Source organism: Embiotoca jacksoni, unplaced genomic scaffold (assembly GCF_022577435.1).
Source record: "Embiotoca jacksoni isolate LCO1_2020_lvr unplaced genomic scaffold, fEmbJac1.0.p SCAF_8, whole genome shotgun sequence".
NCBI lineage: Eukaryota > Metazoa > Chordata > Actinopteri > Embiotocidae > Embiotoca > Embiotoca jacksoni.
Genome location: NW_027185436.1, coordinates 3,831,454 through 3,854,433, shown reverse-complemented (window position 1 = coordinate 3,854,433; position 22,980 = coordinate 3,831,454). Strand labels below are relative to the sequence as shown.

The 22,980-nt window shown below is 41.0% G+C and overlaps 2 protein-coding genes and 2 non-coding genes across 4 annotated transcripts in view; all 4 read left to right on the top strand.

Annotated features, from left to right (window-relative positions):
* Positions 1-11,367, top strand: part of LOC138192037 (neurogenic locus notch homolog protein 1-like) — a 45,185-nt gene extending 33,818 nt beyond the window's left edge. Inside the window, exons 25-34 of the mRNA XM_069139203.1 lie at positions 379-950; positions 1,839-2,273; positions 2,469-2,617; positions 4,924-5,137; positions 5,474-5,564; positions 5,866-6,028; positions 7,346-7,644; positions 8,069-8,216; positions 8,343-8,440; positions 8,543-11,367. Coding sequence (XP_068995304.1) covers positions 379-950; positions 1,839-2,273; positions 2,469-2,617; positions 4,924-5,137; positions 5,474-5,564; positions 5,866-6,028; positions 7,346-7,644; positions 8,069-8,216; positions 8,343-8,440; positions 8,543-9,895 — 3,522 coding nt within the window. The 3' untranslated portion in view covers positions 9,896-11,367. The remainder of the gene's footprint in view (positions 1-378; positions 951-1,838; positions 2,274-2,468; positions 2,618-4,923; positions 5,138-5,473; positions 5,565-5,865; positions 6,029-7,345; positions 7,645-8,068; positions 8,217-8,342; positions 8,441-8,542) is intronic.
* A 994-nt stretch (positions 11,368-12,361) lies between these two features.
* On the top strand, positions 12,362-20,530 carry ubac1 (UBA domain containing 1). The gene is made up of 10 exons (XM_069139204.1): positions 12,362-12,837; positions 13,834-13,954; positions 14,045-14,118; positions 14,212-14,319; positions 14,491-14,593; positions 15,146-15,254; positions 15,533-15,791; positions 16,447-16,533; positions 17,414-17,552; positions 18,128-20,530. Exons 1-10 carry the CDS (start codon positions 12,700-12,702, stop codon positions 18,241-18,243), a joined length of 1,254 nt encoding a protein of 417 aa, XP_068995305.1. The 5' UTR covers positions 12,362-12,699; the 3' UTR covers positions 18,244-20,530.
* Positions 20,531-20,774: 244 nt separating this feature from the next.
* trnaq-cug (transfer RNA glutamine (anticodon CUG)) lies at positions 20,775-20,846 on the top strand. The gene has a single exon. It is a non-coding gene; the product is annotated as a tRNA-Gln (tRNA).
* An 856-nt stretch (positions 20,847-21,702) lies between these two features.
* trnaq-cug (transfer RNA glutamine (anticodon CUG)) lies at positions 21,703-21,774 on the top strand. Its single transcript has one exon. It is a non-coding gene; the product is annotated as a tRNA-Gln (tRNA).
* The last annotated feature ends 1,206 nt before the right edge of the window (positions 21,775-22,980 follow it).

The following is a 22,980-nucleotide window of genomic DNA, read 5'->3' as shown; positions in this document are numbered from 1 at the left end:
GTTAAAAAAAATATACACACTGTACAGACAGACAAAAACACTCATATCTACAGTCAGCGTATTAGAGTTTGCAAAACACCTAAACTGCATGTCTCTGGACTGTGGGAGGAAATGGAGACACTCGGAGGAAACGGTAAGAGCATGTATTGACCTGGTTGGGTTTGAAGCCACTGAGCTCCACACCAACCCGACAGTAAATGTCCTTAACGTTAAAGCATTTTCATAGAAATTTGTATCAATTATTTTCTCTTGATCATTGATTACTTTTGAATATTGAAAAAAGAGACTAATAAATTATTAGTATTTCATTTTAGAAAATGAGTCCTGAACTATGAAATGAACTTGAATGAATGCATTTTTTTTGTCCTCTCCTTTCAGGGCTTCACTGGCTCCACATGTGAATATGACTCCCATGCCTGCGGCAGCTTTCACTGTCAAAACGGAGGCACCTGCATCTCTGGCCACAAGAGTCCCAAGTGTCTCTGCACCCAGTCCTTCACGGGGCCGGAGTGCCAGTATCCCACCGACAGCCCCTGCAACTCCTTCCCCTGCTACAACGGCGGCACGTGCGAATACACCTCCGAGGCGCCGTTCTTCCGCTGCGTCTGCCCCGCCAAATTCAACGGCCTGCGCTGCTACTACCTGGATGAGAACTTCCCGGGAGGGTTTGGCCACGACATCCCGCCGCCGCCAGAGGTGGAGGTCGCCTGTGAATTCCCGCAGTGCGAGGAGCGCAAGCACAACAAGTACTGCGACATGTTGTGCAACAACCACACGTGTGGCTGGGACAACGGCGACTGCTCGCTCAACTTCAACGACCCGTGGAAGAACTGCTCGGCCGCGCTGCAGTGCTGGAGGTACTTCAACGACGGGAAGTGTGACTCTCAGTGTGACAATGCTGGATGTTTGTACGACGGGTTCGACTGCCAGAACCTGGAGGGACAGTGCAAGTGAGTGGATTTTATATTTAAACAAAACAAGGGCCAATGTACTATGTAAAGCATTTAGTTACATATCTTGGTAACACTTTACAGTAAGGGTACATTAATTATCATGAATTCACGCATGACTTCATGTATTAATACCTCATAAATGGTCAGAAGAAGAGTTCAAAGTCTTCCCATACATAATCTCATGCATGAACAACACATTAATTAAAGCATTAACTAAGGTGAGTACATCGTCATCAATTATGATTTATTAAATATAATTATAATTATATGTATCTTACCATTAGGGACTCATGAGTTTATCATGTTTGTGATTTCATGATGTGCCTTGTGCTGCACAGTTTTGTTCAGTGGTTCAAAGTTTTTGCAAAAAAATACACCCTGATCATGCTTAATAAATCATAATTCCTGATGATGTACTCACCTTAGTTAATGCTTCAATGAATGTGTTGTTCATACATGAGGTCATGCATAAAAGACTTTGAACTCATGTTACTTGCTGATGATTCATCAGGTATTGATACATGAAGTAATGCTTAAGAGCATTTTCTTCTACAGACTACAGCAGATACAAAATACCTTTAAAAACATTTTAGTGTTTAATGCAGAAGAAAAAAGTTTTTTTTTTTTCAGACATGTATTGTTCAGTAGAGAGAAGTAGTTTGAAGGATTCCGACTTTTTTTTTTCTTTCAAAATTTGTTATAAGACGTTTTTTTAATTAAAACTTAGTCCCTCCCTTCTTTTCAATTACATTTGTATTTTTATGTCTACTTCCTAGACACCTGGACTGTTTTTTTTCTGTTAAACTTCAGTTCAGATAACACTGATTCATGCAATGCATTAATATCCATATGAGAACAGGCCTAATTTATATTTTGTTCCTCCAGCCCTCTGTATGACCAGTACTGCAAGGACCACTATGCCGACAATCATTGCGACCAGGGCTGCAACAACGCCGAGTGCGAGTGGGACGGCTTGGACTGTGCCATAAATATGCCTGAGAAGCTCGCTGTGGGCCAGCTGGTCCTGGTAGTCCACATCACGCCCGAGCAGCTCCTCAACAACTCCTTCGGCTTCAAGCGCGAGCTGAGCCGCATTCTCCGGACTAACGTGATATTCAGCAAGAACGCGAAGGGCGAAATGATGGTCTACCCGTATTACGGGAACGAACACGAGCTGAAGAAGTACACCGTGAAGCGCTCCGTGGATTCGTGGTCAGAGGCTCCCGGCAAGGTGCTGAATCTGGTGAAGAGGAACCTGTATGAAGTGGCAGGCGGGAGCAGGAGAGTGAGGAGGGAGCTGGATCATCTGCAGATCAAAGGGTGAGAATAATTCATTCAAAGAGGTTTTTATCAAAGATCATACTCAGTCTGTCGGCTTCCATTGAGTTGTTTTACTTGTTTTCTGATCCTTATATTTGACTTGTTTTGTCTTTCCCTCTACAAAAACTAAGCCAATATAGATCCACATAAATAAGAAAGAATGACGTCTGTATGTGATTCCTTTTCTGTCTCCAGGTCCATTGTCCACATGGAGGTGGACAACCGTCAGTGCTTCCAGCAGTCCACTGAGTGTTTCCAGAGCACCAATGATGCTGCAGCTTTTCTCGGAGCTTTGGAGTCCAGTGGCAAACTGGATGTTCCCTTTACCATTGAAGCCGTTTATAGTGAGTATAATCTGCAAGTCTCTGCTAATTTTAGTTTTTTTCAGAGGGAATAGTTCTTTTAGAAATCTCCAGAAATGAAAGGAACAAAACAGCGTCTTTGCAAGTTTGGCTCAATTTTCTAAAGCAGTCCAATTTAAAGCAGCAGATTTTTGTATTCAACATATCTGCTTCTCCAGGCTTTCTTTTTCTATTCATTTCTATATGGTAAGACAATTAATTACTGAATCATATGTGTGGTATTTAAATGGACATTTTTAAAATCCATCTGCGGTTATAAAATAGCCCTGTTGATATTCTCTATTTATTGCCAACAAATCCCCCAAAAAGACCAGCAATTAATTATTCTTACTAAACACTGCTCGTTATTCAAAGCTGAATAAAACATCTTTCTTTGTGCCATAGAGCTCCAGTGCTGTCAAAACACTGCTGAAAACACATCGGTGAGCCTCAGGTAGCACTGGGTGACGCGTTCCTTTATTGTGAAGAACCTGCATTGAAATATATTTTGAGTCACTTCCACATACACGATCCTGCTGCTGGAAATTCCCACTATTCAATTTAATTTAATTTAGTTTTTGAATGAGAAATCACCATGTAGTATGGCCTCAATAGACTTACCAAGCACAAAAAAGAAAAAGAAGAAAACAGCCACAGTAAAATATCAATGTGAAAAAAAATGAGAACAGAAAAGTGCAAACAAACAGCGCTAAATATAAGCGCTGTCAATTAAATATGTTTTAAGCCTACATTGAACCCAGACTGGGAGCTGGTTAAACAGCAGAGGAGCCTTATAACTGAAGGCTGTATTGAAGTGTGAATTAATCCACTGCTGAAACTAGTTCCCAACAAACAATTTTTTTACAGCATTTTGTGTTTAAGGAAAGTAGTTCTCTCTTCTTTTTTTTTTTATTAAACCATAATCTGTTTTTGAAGATTTCTCTCCTTAGTAAGAATGAATGGACTTGAGGCCACCGACAAATCGCACACTGTTGAGACACTAGCAAGCTAATTGTTGGTTTTGGTCTTTTCATGGGATTTGTTGACAACAACTAAAACATTGGATTGGACTCCTCCTTTAAATTGCATTTCCACACTAGAATTATATACCTTTGATGTTCTCAACTCTAACAAGTTCCAACAGTCTGATAGTTAATTTTCATTTCAGTCCAAACTAAAGGCCGCCTGAAATTATGGGAAAAATACAGCCCAGAATCTAAAACATAACTGAGTGATGTGCATGATTATTTTGGTTAGTTGTGAATTAAAATAAATGTGATGAATGGTAAAACATGAGACAGACAGGCAGGGTCCTTTAAGGCCGGGTGTTAGTGTCCGCACATACATACTGGGATCAGACACGTGCTCTTTCAGGCTCTCAAATTGAGAGGATCCACGGCGGCCTCCGGTCGGGTCCTAACCCTCGCACTCTTTGATTGTGTATTTGTTATGCAGTGGTGAACAAATGCAATTGTGAATCTCAAGGCCTAAACAATCAATCCTCCCCTCGATGTGTAAATCCAATGGCTTCAGGCTCCAAAATGGTTAATTGCTGCAAATCAACTCATCCAGCCCACTCCTCAACATCATATAACAGCGTCTCCCTCTTTCTCAGACATGAACGCATATACGTCCAAGGATAACACTCACACACACTTCATCCCACAGTGTGAGGGGCTGCTGCAACCTTCACCTCGCTGAATGTAATACCAGGACTTAATGTATCTCTGAGGGTTTAGGTTGGGGGAGTTTATCATTTCAAAATCGTTAGTGGAAAAAAAAGAGAAGGGGAAAAATTGATCGGGAGTGTGCTAGAAGTTGGGAGTCTTTGTTATCTCGAAAATCCTAATAAATCCTTCGTCTTTACAGCTTAAAGCGCGTGCAGTAATTTGAAGTTCATTAATCCCCCTCCTTTTTTTCTCTTAAAGAAGAAATGGTAAAGTTGTCTCTTGGTACCCTGAGTTGAAAAGGGAGAGGAGGTGCTGCTGTTCTTTTTTCCCCCGTTTTCTTTTTTTTTTTCTTTTTTTATCACGCCCCATCCCTTTTCTTTTCTTTTTTGATGAAAAGTGGTTAGCAATTCTGATTATTTCTGAATAGATAGTAGAAGCTAGTTTTACCAACGGTGAGGATCGTCAGTCGGTTTCTGGTACTGGCTGCTGGTTGCGCTGTGTTTTGGAGTGGGGAACCGCGGGGCAAGAAGAGCCGGACTAGCTCTGCTCCAGCACTCAGGCTGATCCTGGGTGTCCCGGTCTGTCCCAGTTGGTCCACGTCTCAACCCATTGTGACCATGTTGTCCCTTTTCCTGCCAGGCGATGTGGATCCCCTGCCTTCACTGGAACTCTACCCAATCTACCTGGTCCTGGGCGGCTTAGGGTTGCTGGCCTTCCTCGGAGTGGGGATGGTGGCTGCCCGAAAGCGCCGCCATGAGCACGGACGCCTCTGGCTCCCCGAGGGCTTCAAGACCACAGAGACCAGCAAGAAGAAGAGACGGGAACCTGTTGGGGAGGATTCAGTGGGATTAAAGTGAGTTTCCGATTTTATTTTTCACCACCGCCGCTGGTTGTCATCGGGTACCGGTCCTTTGCGGGTCGGGTGAAGGGCTAGTTCTGAAGGACAAAATGTGTCTAAATGGCGATCAGTCAAATTTGGGGTAGGGGGGGTTTTGCCGGGATCATTAATGATAATGATATAGCAGGTTTAGGTGAGTGTTAATTGACTTGTTGGGGCAGAGGGGTGGGGTATGAATTTAATCAATGCTTTTGTTTTTCGGCATCGCTGCACCAGTAATGCTGAGTGTTTTGGAAGAGATGGAAGCGATAGAGTACAAGGATTTTTACTGGGTTTTCTGCTTCATCCCAGGCCACTGAAAAACACCTCAGACATTTCACTTATGGACGACACGCAAAACGAATGGGGTGAAGACGAACCTTCGGATGCAAAACGCTTCAGGGTACGTAAACACAAATATGACATCCTTTAAAAACAGTGATTTTTAAGGATTTAATATGAATTTATTTTATTCATGTGAGAAACAGTTTCCTAAAAAAATACTTCTGGATTTGTGAATAAATAACTTTCCTGTATATTTTCAAATTTGTAAAATATTTTTATGCTCAATTTAATTTTCCTTTTTTTGTTTTGTTTTGTTTTTCAGGAGCGTCTGAGTTTTTAATCAAATTACAATTTGATTAAAAACTCAGCCGCTCCTACTCAGCTGCACTCGTCTCACCTCTTGCTGTTTGTTTCAACAGTATGATGAGCAGGCTATATTGGAGGTGGATGACCAGACAGATCACCGCCAGTGGACCCAGCAGCACCTGGATGCCGCTGACCTGCGCATCCCCTCCATCGCTCCCACACCCCCTCAGGGCGAGATCGAGAACGACTGCATGGACGTCAACGTCCGGGGACCAGGTGGGTTACTCATTATGCACATTAAAGAAATTAAAGGGACCTTCTGTGTCAGTTGATGTGGACTTAATTTTGCCAAATTGTTAGGCTGGATGACTTGGTTGTTTTTATAAACAGCGTTAGATATTATAAAGAATAATGAAGTGTAAGTGTAATATCTGTCAGCAAATGTCTAATTGTGCAAAAAACTTGGCATGGAATTAATTTTGGAAGGAATTGTGACCTAATCAAAAGAATCCAAAGCATATGCAAGAAAAATAGAGATTTATTTTAGTTCTCTTTGTTTGTGAAATATAGACCTCAAGTCTGAAGAATCTGAATGAAACAATCGTAAAAGGAAAAATTAGTCTGTCGTTGAAAAATGTAAATTATGTACCATAACTTGTAAAAAGGCTTGAAATACATATTAATTTGTGTTGATGGGTCACAGACAAAAAAAAATTCAAAGTTTTGGAGTTAACATACTAGTCACACATTCTCTGAGCCACAGTATGTGTTTTTGTGTGTGTGTGTGTGTGTGTGTGTGTGTGTGTGTGTGTGTGTGTGTGTGTGCGTGTGTGTGTGTGTGTGTGTGCGTGCGTGCGTGCGTGTGTGTGTGTGTGGGGCTGTGTGTGCGTGTAATTGTGCATGTAGGAGTAGCTAAAGCCCCATGTCCTCAGGGTAAAGGATCTTCTTCAAAGCAGCTGGCTGGAAGCAATGCGCCTCGGGGAAAACACTGATTCCTGATCAGATTAATCATTTGACCAGTAATGGGCCGCTGTTTCTTTTTTTCTATTCTACGTTACCAAAACCAATGAAGGAATCAGATGCAAAAACCCAATTTTGTAGTAAGTGCCAAATTCCCCGAAGAAAAGATATAAGAAATCAAAGTAACAGATTTAACAACTTGAGAGCACACTTTTTTTTCCTCCGTCGTGGATCGATGCACTTGAATCGACCAAATCTGTGAGATCTGGGGCTTGCTATCCTTTTGAAGAGGAGAAAACCTATCCAAGTCGACGGACTGAGCTGCCTCTCACAGTCAGATATTAATGCTTCGTTTTTGCAGCAGTCTAACTTTAGCAAGCCTTGGCCTCTATCCCCCGCGGCTTCGGTTTCCCTCTGAAGCTTCTTCTGTGCCGAGGCCTTGATCAGAATCCATTATCGAAAAGAGAGAACTGTGATGATTCAACCCCGGCAAAAGAGTAAAATCCACATTCGATTTGTTTGTTGCTTTGTTTTGATCTGCCAGATGCTTTGAAGTGCAGCCTTCTGTCTGTTTGCAGCAGTTCCTGGGTCTGTGCTGTGCTGACCATGCAGTCTGTTACCTTCCTCTTTCAGATGGATTCACACCCCTGATGATCGCATCCTGCAGTGGAGGAGGTTTAGAAACCGGCAACAGCGAGGAAGAAGAGGACGCCTCTGCTAACGTGATCAATGATTTCATCTACCAAGGGGCTAATTTACATAATCAAACGGACCGTACAGGTGAAACGGCTCTTCACCTGGCTGCCCGTTACGCTCGGTCTGACGCTGCCAAACGCCTGCTGGAAGCCAGCGCTGATGCCAACGTCCAGGACAACATGGGCAGGACGCCTCTGCATGCTGCTGTGGCAGCTGACGCCCAAGGAGTCTTCCAGGTGGGTTCATTTTGGCCAAAAGTATTTGTGCTGAAACTGAAATTATGAAGATTATTTGGTTTATCGGTCATTCCAAATGCCAAACATGACCTGTTTTCTTCTAATTAAATGTGAGGATTTGCTGCTTTTCTGTTTTATATTTCTGTTAATTGAATATCATTGCTTCAAGAACGCTTGTCAGACAAAACAAGTACTTTTAAAGATATACGATTTTTTTGTGTTTTCTGGCATTGTATTGGCTAAACTGTGTTCTCACAGTGAGTCATTAGTTGCAGCCTGAGAAAGTATAGATAAAAGTATTAGTAAACTATTACAGATTAGAATTACCATAGTTTAAAGTTATTTGAAAATAATTCCTAAAGTAAATTGTACAAAAGGAATTAATCGTAGCTGAAAAGAAGTAACTTCTTGTACGTCTCTGTAGATCCTGATAAGGAACCGCGCCACAGACTTGGATGCTCGCATGCACGATGGCACTACACCCCTGATCTTGGCTGCCAGGCTGGCAGTGGAGGGCATGGTCGAGGAGCTCATTAACTGCCATGCTGATGTCAATGCCATCGATGATTTTGGTAAATTTTCTGTTTTATGACACTGAAAAAACATTGCAATTTAGTGCTGGATGTAGTCAAACATTGGAGGTCTCGAAATGCATTAATAAAACTTTGGATGTAATAGCCATGTTTTTGTCTCTTCAGGTAAATCAGCTCTACACTGGGCTGCAGCAGTAAATAACGTGGAGGCTGCCATTGTACTACTGAAGAGCGGCGCTAACAAGGACATGCAAAATAACAAGGTATAGAAACAAGGTCTCTTCTTCCAATGTGTGCTGTTAAACAAAGTTCCTTGTGCAGCTATAAAACTGTTTAACACGCTGTCCCCCTTCGGTTTTTCTCAGGAGGAAACCCCTCTGTTTTTGGCTGCCAGGGAAGGAAGCTACGAGACTGCCAAAGTCCTCCTGGAGCACTTTGCCAACAGAGAAATAACTGACCACATGGACCGGCTACCCAGAGACATTGCACAGGAGAGGATGCATCACGACATCGTGCGGCTGATGGACGAGTACAACCTGGTACGAAGTCCTCCCATGCACGGAGGGTCGCTCAGCACAACACTGACCCCGCCTCTTTGCTCGCCCAACGGCTTCCTGGCCGGCATGAAACAGCCGCAGCCGCAAGGTCAGGGCAAAAAGCCACGCAAGCCCAGCACCAAGGGTATCGGATGCAAGGAGGGCAAAGACATGAAGGTGAAGAAGAAGAATTCCCAGGATGGGAAGTCGGGGAACCTCCTGGACAGCTCAGCTGTTCTGTCTCCAGTTGATTCGTTGGAGTCTCCACACGGCTATGTCTCTGATGTGGCCTCACCGCCCATGATGACCTCACCTTTCCAGCAGTCGCCATCTGTATCCCTGAACCACCTGCAGGGAATGTCTGACCCACACTTGGCTGTGAACCACATGGTGATGCCAAACAAGCAGGAGCTGGCTCGGATGCAGTTTGACCCGCTGCCTCCCCGTCTAACCCACCTACCCGTGTCTGGCTCCAGCGGGCAGTGTGATTGGCTGTCCAGGATGCACGGCAACATGAGCCAACCAGGGCAGTTCAACCCCATGAGAGGCGCCCCCGGTGGCCAAGGAGGTTTGCACCAGGGAGGGCAGCACGGGATGATGAGCACCTCGCTCCACAACGGCCACCCCACCACCAGCCTGTCTCAGATAATTGCGTACCAGGGGATCCAGAGCACCCGGCTGACCCCACAGTCCCACATCATGCAGCAGCAGGCTCAGCAGATGCAACAGATGCAGAACCTCCAGCAGCTTCAACAGCAGCAACAGCAGCAGAGCATCCAGCTGCAGCACCAGAACTCAAATACAACCAACAGCCAGAACTTCATCAGCGGGGAACTCAGCTCCCCGGAGCTCCAGCAGGGCACGGGCACCTCCAGCATGCCCATCCACACCATCCTGCCGCAGGAGACCCAGATTATGTCCTCCTCCATCAGCCAGTCAATGCCCAGCACCCAGTTCCTCACCCCACCCTCCCAACACAGTTATTCTGGTCCCATGGACAACACCCCGAACCACCAGGTCCAGGTTCCCGACCACCCCTTTCTGACCCCCTCCCCCGGCTCCCCCGACCAGTGGTCCAGTTCATCTCCTCACTCCAACATGTCCGACTGGTCAGAGGGCATTTCGAGTCCACCGACAAGCATGCAGTCTCAGATTGGACACATACCAGAACAGTTCAAGTAGAAAGCTTGTATCTTTACACCCAGATGAACTGACGTATATTTTTTTTTTTCCTAAAAAGGCACTCCTGATGAAAAAAGAAAAGGGGCAAAGCAGTAAACAAGATTTAATAGGACTTTTATAAGCTTTTATACTAACAGCAACATCTGTTTCATCCATTCTTTTTATTTATTAATGTCTTATTTATATGCATTGCCTGCTTACAGAAATTCCGGGGGTCCGTGGTGTTAGGTCATACAAAGTCCTTTAGAGAAACTCATTTCTTTCATCACTTCTTTTCTGCAGTGAAGTCGCAGCATACACACTGGGTATTTATTTCCTTCAGGACTTCTAGTCTTTGCCTTTTTTAAATTTTTTTTATATGATTTTTCAGTCTTTGTTTATATATATTTTTTTGTATAATCTTGTTTATAATGAAAATCCTGATTAAGCACATTTTAAGTTTCAGTGTTATTTCAATTTGTTGTAAGTGGTGGAAAAAAAAATCTGTTGACGTTAGCACAGCACGTCATGTATTTCACACACAGGCCCTTCATGATGTGTGGGCTGTTGTCCCCTTTTGAAATATCATATGATTCTTAGTTACACTCTCTAGAGTTGTGTACATTTCTTGAATCAGTGGAGCAGCATTATGTTGTGCCTCTAGATTTGATTGCATTCATATGTAGAGACGTGGTGGGGATGTGATATGTTGTACAGTATACGGCCATCTTGGAGATTGGCAGTTAAGGCAGGCTTGAGTATCTGTTAGTCCTGTGGTGTTGGAGAACTGGCCTGTTGGCCACAGTGTATGTTGTTGTCCAGAGGGCAAAGGAAACTTCATTTTTCCCTCTCCCTCCTATTAGTTTGAGCCTATGGCTGTGTTCTTCTTTTTGTAAATATGTTCTACATTTCCCTTGTAAGCAAGATTTTGTTTAAGAAATCTTATGTCTTAAGCATGCAATTTTGATAGGTCTCGCACCAGTCAACGGCCTCTAAAATGTAAAACAGAACAGAATATATATTTTGTATCTTATTGCCCCTTATGCATCAATAAATTTGAACTATATACAAATAAATACAATATATTGTTAGGTGACATTTTTCTCATAAAAAAGAAAACTACATAAATATTGAGGTTTTATAAATTCATATTTATTTACTGTTTTGCAACACAGAAAAATCCACTGAGGCACCCATTTGTGTATGTTAGGAAATGTTTTTGTTACACAACGGTAAAAGAAAAAAATATTGGCTAAGTTCTCAGTCGTGTCCACTTTGGTGTATATGTGAGACACACCATGGTATAGTTTTCAAAATGTTATAATTTAAAAAAGACATATTAGGTTGTAGTGAAATTGTAATATCTACAATATGTTTCCTTCCTCTTCTAAAGTTATTATTTGCAAGAAATGTATTTTCCCTTTTCATTTTCAATCTGTAAAAATGTTTCTTGTTATAATAAAGGGCACTTGTGTGTCTTGAATTTACAAGAATTGTCTTTTTTTTCTTCAGAATGAAAGTACAACACTTCAAAAGATCATTTTGCTCTTGACATATTCTGTTACCACTGAAGAAAACTTAGTATTAGCAAAACAATTACATATACAATACATCACAGTACACAGCTAATACTCTTATAGAGTAAAAACAGTGTGTCCTCGTCCTCATGCAGTTCATCTCTTATTTTTGTATGTTTGCCAAAGCGGCAGCGGACTGTCATTTCACTTAGTGTGTCTCCATCTAGTGGTGCTAATTATTAAATCTAAATATTGCAATGTATTTATTGAGAAACACTGTGCACATTGTGGTAATGATTAAGGTAAAAGATAAATAAACAAAACGTAGCATAACTAAATGCAATGGCCAGAACAACTTACCAGTTTGATAAAAGGGCACTGGGCTCTACGTGACCTCCAGTTCCTTCCTGTACAGGTGTTATGTGGAAGTTATGCAATGGTCCCAAGTTTCCCCTGTCGTGATTTGATTAAACACACAAATGAAGGCATATAAAACATATCAGGACAAAACTGAAATAATCAACGCCTTTAAGTTATATTTCAAAATCATTTAAGAAAGCTGGACCCACCTTAAGGATTTTAACATGGTCCTTTTTTTGCAAACAGTATGCCAAAGTTATATGCCGCCAATATGCCAGTAATTTGAGACAAAATTATTAGTTGATTAAACGAGAACCACATTTTCAGAATAATTAACTATTTCCCTTTATGTGCCAGTGGTGCTTTAGTGGTGCAAGAATATTTCCAGATGACAAACAGTAAACTTTGAACGAAACAAACAAATACAAAGAAACTTAAAGGGATATTAAACAGTAGATGGTGACTTTGTGTAGTTTAGTTGTTTTTTGAAACCAGTTCGACCAGCTTGGCTGTTGTTGTTGTTGTTGTTGTTGTTGTTTTCCCCTCGGAAGAGCCTTTGGCCCGAAAGAACTACATCTCCCATGATGCACCGCGTGTTGCCCAGCAGGAGTTCAAAGTTCAAACATTACAGTAAAAATAGGGTATTCGCTGCTTGCTGCTTCTGCGCTCACAGGGGGGGGAAAATAAACAACTTGGGGAGCACAGAGGACACCACTCGGTTGCCATCGCACCGAAAACCGGGCGAGGACCCCGAAGATGGCCCTCAGTTAATCGGTGCCCGCTCGCAGGTTGTTGTCGGTGGATTTACAAACGACGGCTAGCTGCGTGCTAACGTTAGCACGCTAGCTTGCCCAAAAAAAAAAAAAAAAAAAAAAAAAAAGCAGCACATAGCAACTGCTGCTAGCTCACGTCGGATCAGAGGACCGACCGGGTCTCAGGGCTGCAGCGATGTTCGTGCAGGAGGAGAAAATATTCGCCGGGAAAGTGTTGAAAATACACATCTGCACCATGGACGGCGCGGAGTGGCTGGAGGAGGTCACGGAAGACACCACGGTGGAGAAGCTGAAGGAGAGGTGCTTGAAACATGTAGGTTGGGTTGTTTTCTTCCAGGTTGTTTTCTGTCCTCAGTTTCTTTTCTTTTTTTTTTTGTCCTGTCACTCCTCTGCCCGCCCCGGGGTGTTTTCAGTCTGCCACGGCCTCTGTGTAAACCCTCAGTGTCGGTGTCACCGGCTTTGTATTTATAGTAACTGGGTAGACGTTTGCTATTTATAATTGAGCAGGTTGGCTGTCCCCCCGGAGGGACACGGTCCGACTCGGCATCTCCTCCGATCAGAGACACGCTGCTGTCCAGCCTGTCTATTATTACACAGCAGCTCACATCCTGTCCTTCTATGGCCCACAGCCCCGAGGTGTGGTCTGCTGTTTGGGTTTCACGACAGCTCACCTTTGGGGTTTTCTTCCAGCTCGTCATCATTTCTCAGATGAAGTTTTGAGATGTTTTATTTACGGTGACAGAGCAAAGAGAGAAAGCAGTTATTGGCTGGGTTTTTTGGGGGGGATTAAATGATTAATCAGTCATCAAACTTTGCAACTTTTTTTTTTGCAATTAATCAATTATTTTATTGACAGAAAGTGTATCCGCGTATTAATAGTTTTGAGTCTTCAAAAAGTTAAAATGCCAAATACGTACTTGTTCCTGCTCATCTCGTGTAAGGATGCTATAATTGTAAACTGAATATTTTGTGATTTTGTACTGTTGATCAGACAAAATAAGACTTTTGAAAAGACTGCCTTATATTTTATTAATCGATCTTGATTAATCACTTAAATTGCTTAGATTCATGAATCGACTCAATCGATGCGTTGGCCTATCGTTTCATCTCATCGACAGACAGTCAAATCTGCTGCTTGTTAGTTTTATACAATTGTAAACAGACATACTTTTAGGATTTTAGGATTCTGACATAAATCACAATTTTAAGATGTCAGCTGGTCTCTTAGAAAATATGATGAGTATTTAAAATTTGTCTTTAATACAGAAAATGAGTTCCTGAGCTGCTTTCCTTTGTGCTTATTTTGTAGTATGTACATGGAAGCTTAGAAGACCCCAAAACACTTACCCACCATAAACTTATACATGCTGCTACAGAAAGAGTCCTCACCGACACAAAAACTGTCGCTGATGAAAACCTCAAAGATAAAGGTACGTATGTTCTATTTATCAAGATTTTGAAAAAAAAACAAAAACCTGTAAAGTTTTCCATGAATTGATTGTGTTTCATGTATGTTGCAGAGGTTTTGCTGCTTATAAAGAAAAGGCCGCCGCCGACCCCTCCAAAGATGGCGGATGTTAGTTCAGATGAAAAGGTAAGCTTAATCAACCTTTTGTGAAATCAATAAAGTGGTGTCTTATTTTTCCTACCTTTTATTGACTCTTGTTGTTTCTTCTGACTGTCACAGAAGAAACAAGATAACAAAGCTCCAGACAAAGACGCTATCCTGAAAGCCACCGCCAGCCTGTCCATACGTCACACTGACCGCACTGTTACTCAGCACAACATCAGAGATGTAAGGAGGCGTGGCTTCACCTCGCAGGGTGTATTCAAATGCAAAGAAATAGTAAAACATGGAGTAAACACAAATTTTATCTACAGTTCCAACCATTTCAAAAATAGATCGATTGTCAAAGCTGGTAATGATTTTTGACATGTTTGTGTGGTCTTGTTTCTGTTGTTACAGTTTCAAACAGAGCTCAGAAAAATCCTGGTTTCTCTAATTGAAGTCGCCCAGAAGCTCCTTGCCTTGAACCCTGATGCTGTTGAACTCTTCAAAAAGGCCAATGGTAAAGTGGACAGTCCCTTAAAACCATTTCCGAATCTATAGCAATAGTCCTTCCGTCAAGAGATATATATATTTATATTTTTGGCATGTTTAAGACACTTCAGGATGGAGCCCCCTCAGCAGAAACATTGTTGTGGTACACTGGGGTCCCAGTGTATGTACACGGGGCCCACACAGGCAAATACATTCAATCTTGGGGCAGCTCAGGGTTTCCATTTGACTTGTAGGTGTAAACTGGGCCCTCAGATGTGAGGGAAACATGCTCACTGCACATAGAAAGACTGCAGCTGGTCATGTCAAGGCCAAGTCCCAAGTCCAGGAGCTTTTTGCTGCGAGGCAACAATGTTAATCACTGAACTGAATGCTGAATTGATAACAGAGTGTGTTTTATTTGAAAAAACACTGAGGTACTAGATATTGGATCTTATTCAGTGTTTGTCCTTTCAGAGCCTTTTTAAGAAATGCACTGTTGCTGGAGAACAGACCTGATGATTATCGTTATGTCAGTGTTTGTGCCAGGCATCTGATCTCTTTGTGTTTCTGTGTCTCAAAGCAATGTTGGATGAAGATGAAGAAGATCGGGTGGATGAAACGGCCCTTCAGCAGCTCACAGAGATGGGTTTCCCCGAGAGCAGAGCAATCAAAGCTCTTAGATTAAACCAGTAAGGCTGATATATATATATATTTTTTTTTTTTGCTTTGTTATTTATTTATTTTTTTTGTTATGAGGACTCACTCATATTTTACCGTTTGATAAACACCTACGTCATTTTCATCAGATATTTGTGTTGCTGAAAACTGTCCCCAATGATCGACTTTTGAGTGTACATTCATACCAGACTTCCACTGAGCGGTGGCAAAGTAGTTGGTCCTGGAAACCCTTACAGACACTAGACATGTTTTTTGTTGTTGTTGTTGTTTTTTTCCAATCTCCCTTTAGCATGTCAGTGACCCAGGCTATGGAGTGGCTGATCGAGCATGTAGACGACCCCTCTGTAGACACGCCTCTACCGGACTCTTCTGGGGCAGCCGGAGCCATGGCAGCAGCTACACCCGGCCCCTCTGCTTCAGCCTCCGGTCCAAACCTTCTCCGCAGTCTCTCGAGCCAGTCGAGCGCAGACGAGAGCAGCAGGCAGGATGAACTCACAGAGATCTTCAAGAGGATCCGCAGGAAAAGGGAGTTTAGACCAGATTCAAGGGTGGGTGGATTTTTTTTAAACATTGTATACGAAACCTTTGAGTATTATTTACTTTTAGAAAACTCATCTCAGAGCTCACATCTGCCACATCTAGGGCAGGATTACACTTATGATAGTATGCTGTTTTTTTTCGTTTTTTTTTTTCATTATTATAACAACATTATTATCATAGTGTTTCTGTTTAAATCCAGTAGGCATGTAGAATTTTTGTGTTTTTATCAGAAACAACTGTGATCACTGAAATTACTTGATTGGCCTGTGACTGCATCATCTAATACATAGCAGATATAACTGGCAGACAATATATATATGTATATATATATAGAGCATATGAAGTGTTATTGTGTTTAGTTAGACATTTTTGGATATCACTCTGATTATGTTTACAGTCTTAGAGATTAATGTACCTCAGTTTCCCCAGCAACAGCTCCCCACTATCTCCAAAAATACAAAAGTCTATCTTGCCATCAAGCTCTTCTGTTGCAGTTAATTTTTCCAACATGGCTGCAATGAGTGATTGTTACACTGTTTACAGCTTCAGCTTGTTCCTGTATCCTCAAATGAGTTTTGAACCTCCAGCATACTCACTGGGTTCCATTGGAGCAGTGTGTTATTGTAATTAGCCTGAATCTTTTCTTCTTCTTTTTTTCTCCAGGCTGTCATTGCCTTGATGGAGATGGGCTTCGATGAAAAGGAGGTGGTCGATGCTCTGAGAGTTAATAACAACCAGCAGGATGCTGCGGTAGGTTTTCACATTCAATAACTCTCATTACAAGCAATGCTTGTATATGAAAAAAGTCCATCTGTGCCTGCTGTTTGCGGATCGGCTCTCCCGTAGAGGTTTTCATAACTGTATATTCCTGTCACTGGCAGATGTTATGATTTCCTTGGTTTTGAGGGCCTTAATAAACTGCCTGCAGATCATTTTCATATTCGGTTGTTCTTCTTTCAGTGGCTCCATTGTTGCTAAAACAATTTGCTTTTATTCTAATCTATGTAAGAGTAATAATCCAAACCCCTGAGCTCTATTATAGAAAATACTTTACCTGGATGTTGTGTAAGCATTGTCAGTATTATGCTTCCAGTAAACTTCACCAGAACTGCAGTTAGAGGGTCTGTTTCCACCTTCTGTAACTTTTCAAAACTGCCTGTCCAACATTTCCCACCAACCTCACACTGTGATTGGCCAGCTTTGCAGAAGTGAGAAAGGAGCCTGGCCTTGAACCTCTCTGTGTTTTCATTCTTTACACAGCAATTTGTGGCGCTATTTAAGATGGTCTGAAAATGTACTCTGTTGTCCCATTTTTAAACAATATCTGATCTCCTCCCTCTCTATGTTACTCTCTTCACCTTCGCTCTGTGCAGAGCGGCTATAAATACGTGAGAGTTTGACAACATGTTGTACGAACCACTTCTCCTCTAGTATAACCTTATAGTCTTAGTTAGACCTGTTGTAAACGTGGTGCAAAATATGATTTTATTAGTTAAGACCTAAGTTGTTCAAATACTCTGGCTTGCTTGTTTCTGGGTGATCCTGAACTCTGATCCTTCGTAAAGATGTTGATATGTTTTTAAAACCAGAGCAGAGCATTGGTTCCTCACTGTGTTTTCCCATCCTGCAGTGTGAGTGGCTGCTGGGAGACAGGAAACCTTCTCCAGAAGATCTGGACAAAGGCATCGACACCAACAGCCCGCTTTTCCAAGCCATCCTGGAAAATCCAGTGGTCCAGCTGGGTCTAACCAACCCCAAGACTCTGCTAGGTACCGTCAGATCAAACCTTGTGGAAAAAGCTAAGATATTGGATGATTTGAAATGTTCTACCCCAAATAACATCAGAAACTGTTTCACATCGTTGTCTGTTTTGTTGTGTGAGCAGCTGAAGCGCATCTATCGAACCATCATAACAAACTGCAAGTGTTTCAAAAGAATATGAACGACTTTGATTTTACATACACATTTAAAGGCCGCTGGTTTTGTTCAATTTGATTTATTTAGCAGCAAACATAAATCATGTCTCTGACTTTACTATTAAATGTGGCTTTAGTCATCTAAATGTCTCTGACTTTACTATTAAATGTGGCTTTAGTTACCTAAAGCCACATTATTATCTAAAGCCACATTTAATAGTAAAGTCAGAGACATGATTTATGTTTGCTGCTAAATAAATCAAATTGAACAAAACCAGAAGCCTGGGTGAAAAACTCCCTTTTAACAGGCAGAAACCTCCAACAGAGTCGGGCTCAGGGTGGGCAGCTTTCACGCTCCACTTGGTTGATGGGAGAGAAACGAGAGGTTGAATATATTTCTCACTGGTGTGCCTTGCGTTTGTGTGCAGCGTTTGAAGACATGCTGGAGAACCCGCTGAACAGCACCCAGTGGATGAACGACCCGGAGACCGGCCCTGTCATGCTCCAAATATCCAGAATCTTCCAGACCCTCAATCGCACATAGAGCCTCCTGGTGATCCGCTGTGTGACTGTGGCAGCTTGTGTGCGTGTGTTGGTGTGTGTTTGATCATACTGGAATGTGTGTGTATCTGAGAGTGGCAGAGACACAAGTATTTCTTTTTGTATTTTATTTTTTTGCCTTGTAAAGACAAAAGCCAGATGAGTCAAAGTATGAATTAAAAATGTTCCTCGTATAACTATTTATAACAGTACAGTAAAAACACTTACACAAAAGAAATGTCAACATAAACGTTATTATTATTATTATTACAGGAATAATATAAAAGTAAGATATTTAGTATATTGTTTTTACATTTTAATGATAACAATTTATAGATATGACAGACATGATTTATTTTCTATAATTTCTCCATGTGCAAAACTGACATCAGACATCAATTTACTGTTTACACTTCAAAGGAAACTGTTTTTGTATGTTTAAATATCAATTACAGTCTGTCTCTTTAAATTGCTACATTTCATCAGTGGGGAATGTGTGGAGGACTTCTGTCGGTATCATACTTTCTTTGTTTTCCTCTCTCTGTCTTTGTTCTCATCAAAAATAACTGCTTATGATGGAGAAGCTTGTGGTCAGCGTTTGGTTCAGACCGTTACCTTTGCCTGCGTCGATGCCTGCAAGGTGACTGTAAGTCAACCGCCTCTCAGTTTGAAGAGAAATTTTGTCCTTTGAGCTTCTTCAGACATATTTATTTCTTGCCTTTTAGAGGAAAGCTGTACACTTAAACTGTGTCTCGGTCCTGTTTTTACGAGAAGATGTTATAGTAGGCCTGTGTGTTTTTCTTGTCAATGTGCTCTTGAATGTCATATTATCATGTCGCGCTCATTAAGCACTTGTTCACCTCGAATGAGTATCGCTCACTGCAGCACTGAGGGAAATTAAAAGAAGGTTTCATGTTTTATCTGAAAGGCTGTGGTGGCACGTTAAAGGAAGCTAAGCCCAATCAAAAAGGGGTTTGCCTTTTTTTTTTTTTTTTTTTTTTTTTTTTTTTTTTTTTTTTTAACCTTTAAATTTGAATGAAGATGAACGCTAGCGAGCATCTTCACACACACAAAGAAATAATAGAAGTGGAGTTTTGGTTTACTTATGTGTTTTTCTTTTCTTTATGCTGTTCAAACCAAACCAAAATGTCACTGTATAACCTGCCTTGTCATTAGATGTATCCAGTGAAAAAAAATACCCTGTATTTCTGTGCAATAGGAAGGACTTCTGTTGGCCTGTAAAGACATATATTTGATTTGCGTGTTAGAGACGTGTGAACTGCAATGGGTAGTGTGTTATATTAGCCTTTGCATTGAGTACTTTAAGTCTCCAGCTACAAGAAGGAGAGTCGAGCCTCTCCTGGTTGTACCAAGAGTTAAAAACAATATGGAGGGTGGTGTGTCTTGCCAAGCTTTTGAGTGTTTTTATTCAATATTTAAAATATGGTATTGATGTGACTTTCTGCTCAGGGAGGCTGAGATTGTTTTTCTAAACCTGTCGTTACGGCAAACCTCTGCTCAACCCTGTCTAGTTTGGCATTTGAAAATGGCTTTAACTAATCTGCCGAGAAACTTTTACGAATAAGAGCACCACAGGACATGGTTTCGTAAATGCAATATTTGAAAATATTTAAATGTTTTTAGAGAGAAGTGTCTGTTTGAACTATGTATTATTACATTATTTATATGAAAGCCAAACTAGTAACTTGTTCTTATTTATAACATTTTTTAGCAAACCTTGAAGCTAATCTACAAATGTGAAAAAAATTAAATGCTTCAAATGTTGTTTTTACAAACCAACTTCAAAATGTGCTTCTGGACTGGTAGGTCACAGGGTGATTTCAAGTGTTGGAACGAAGGAGGGTTTCTACACGCATCTCTGGAAGCCTCTCCTGCACTGCAGCGGCTCTTTATCGTGGGCCCACAGTGACCAGCTGTCTCACCACCTCCATGCTTTGCATTGGCACACATACAAAACCCTCTCTCCCTCCGTAATATTGTGAAACAAACACTGGGAGAGTGTACGTTTAAGGGAAAAACTCCACACGAAATGCCGATATCTTTTCAAAACGGTCAGCAGGAACAGAACGGAGCAAAGTGAACTTTATTGCAAAGGGACGCTGAAGAGAGAGCTGTTGGAGTCACAGATTGTTGTTTTCACTCCACTTTCATGCAGGACTGTCCCAGATCAACAACCTATGCAATATACTCACAGTCTGTTCGATCAAACAGCCTCATGGCTGCCGGCATCTAAATCACTATTGCATTAAAGTTATTTTTTTGTGGCTGTATTCTTTGGGTTCTGTGTTGTTTTTAAGTGACACTTTGACAATGACGAAGGTTCAGTGCATCTAGTTAAAGTGCAGAACAACAGATTTAAAAACAGTGAATTAACAATATAAACAAGTCCCATTCATAAATCAATATGAATTTATAATAAGTATAAAAATAATGGGTACAAATTGAAAATCTGTGGTTTGATTGTACTCTAAAGTCCAATAATTTTCAGTAATGCCACGCTGTGAGCTGGTGTGTGGTTCCATGGTGTAATGGTTAGCACTCTGGACTCTGAATCCAGCGATCCGAGTTCAAATCTCGGTGGAACCTAAAACTTTACTGCAGTTTAGCACCAGCCACTGAACCTCTAAGTTGACGAACAGCATGTCTCGCTGGCTTTAAGTCTCTTGTAACAAAATACCTTGTGAATGTGGGTGTTGTGGTTTGGAAAGAGTTCCATAGTAACTTCTGAGCTGGTGAATCTGAATTCAAATCTCAGTGGAGACCGTTATCTACCTGATCTGTACTGTTAATCGTGTTACCAAGCAATGTCTGTGACAGAGCTTTGTATATACAATGTCTCTCGTGCTTGTTATTCTCCCACATTTTCAGTACACATGCATCCAAAGATGATGATAATAGGAACCAAACATGGAATGCTGAAAGTGGGACTCGAACCCACACCTGCAGATGAGACTGGGACATGAACGCAGCGCCTTTGACCGCTCTGATACACTGACTATGTGAGTACCCAATGCATATTCTGTTCATATTGCACTGCTCTGAAAGTTGGTTCTCTTGGATCATATGGAGCCAATTAATGATTTAGAAATTTGTATCCGGGTTCATTTTTGGAGTCACTCTGTCTGTTAGTCCATTTTTATGGCTGTTCCTAATGATTGGAAATCAGAACTTTGAGTGTTGGAAGCTTGTTTTACTTGAACTCAGATCCAACTAACATTTGAACTTAGACCACGTGATTCACAGTCAACGGTACTAACCAAGTGATTTGCATGCCTGCCTCAGCAACACACCGCTACTGGATATGTGTCTATCTTAAAATTAAGGAAAGTTCTTTTTTTAATATTTCACATTGTCCTAAACTGGTATACCCTGAATATTAGACCTGTCAATAAATCAATTTTGGGATCAGTGTATTTAATAGTAGTTCAAGTCCAAGATCAGTGGTTCCATGGTGTAATGGTTAGCACTCTGGACTCTGAATCCAGCGATCCGAGTTCAAATCTCGGTGGAACCTGGTTTTGAGAAAAGGTGCACGCTGAATATTGTGGAAGGATCTCCTGTATTCCCCTGGTAGCTGTGTTTTGATTGTACTCATAAGTCAAAGTGTTTTCCTCTTGCGGTATCCCTTCTAACAAAATACTATTGGATACTAAGGGTCTTAGGTGGAACATTATTCTGTAGAACTCTAAGAAAGTGATCTCTTGGCTCCGTGGTGTAATGGTTTGCACTGTGGACTCTGAATCTGAATCTGGGGGGTTCAGCTTTTTTTTTTTTTTGCCAAGCACATAAAATCTAAATATCTTTATCTGCATAGTTGCGGGGGGAAAAAAAATAAAATAAAAAATAAAATGTGTTTTTAGGTTGTTTAAATCTCTTAGTATACTGTCATCCTATTTGTCTGACTGTGTGGAGTAGGCTACTTTAGGGGTTTGTTATCTCATTAGACAATAAAGATGTTGATTGATAAAAGACTTTACAAATTAATAAATCCATGCATTCTCAAGACGTTTTCAAAACTTCTTCCATTCATCATCAAAGGTTGAATCATAATGTAATAGACATATCCAAAGTAAAACGTAATATTTTTACTTTTATTTTAAAATGTGATTATCTATGTCAATTTCTAATATTATGGATTTATTATAAATATATTGTATAGCCTACTCTTTCTTTGTGTTTCTGTTGTGAATCCTTTCCTTTGATTAACTGGTAAAATGTTGGTAAAAAAAAAAAAAAAAAAAGTTGCGTTGAACTGATCACATCCTTTAGGTGCTTTGGGAGCACTTCAGGTTGAGCAAACAGAAGTGTAGTTATAATTGTGACAAAGCCAAAGGGATTATTTAAAAATCCAAAGCGATTCATTTATCTAAATTAGAAATAGGCCTACACAACTCTCCAGCAGCTGATAATAATTACAGCACGACAGACCACTATCCGACCATACTTAAAATTACATTCTGAGTTTTGCCATTTTATTTCAAAGACAGCAGCACTATTACTTTACAAAACCACGCCAATACTTCACATTGTTATACCTCTATTCACCGTTAGATGTCACCATTGGTCAATGTCACAGGGACAACACAGCACAACAACATAATGGTAGAAACATGAACATATATTATGATAAGTGCATACCGGAGTGAAGAAACTATTTAAGAGTAAACAAGAGTATTATTGTGGCTTAAATAGTAGAAAAAAAAACCATATTTGTATTAGC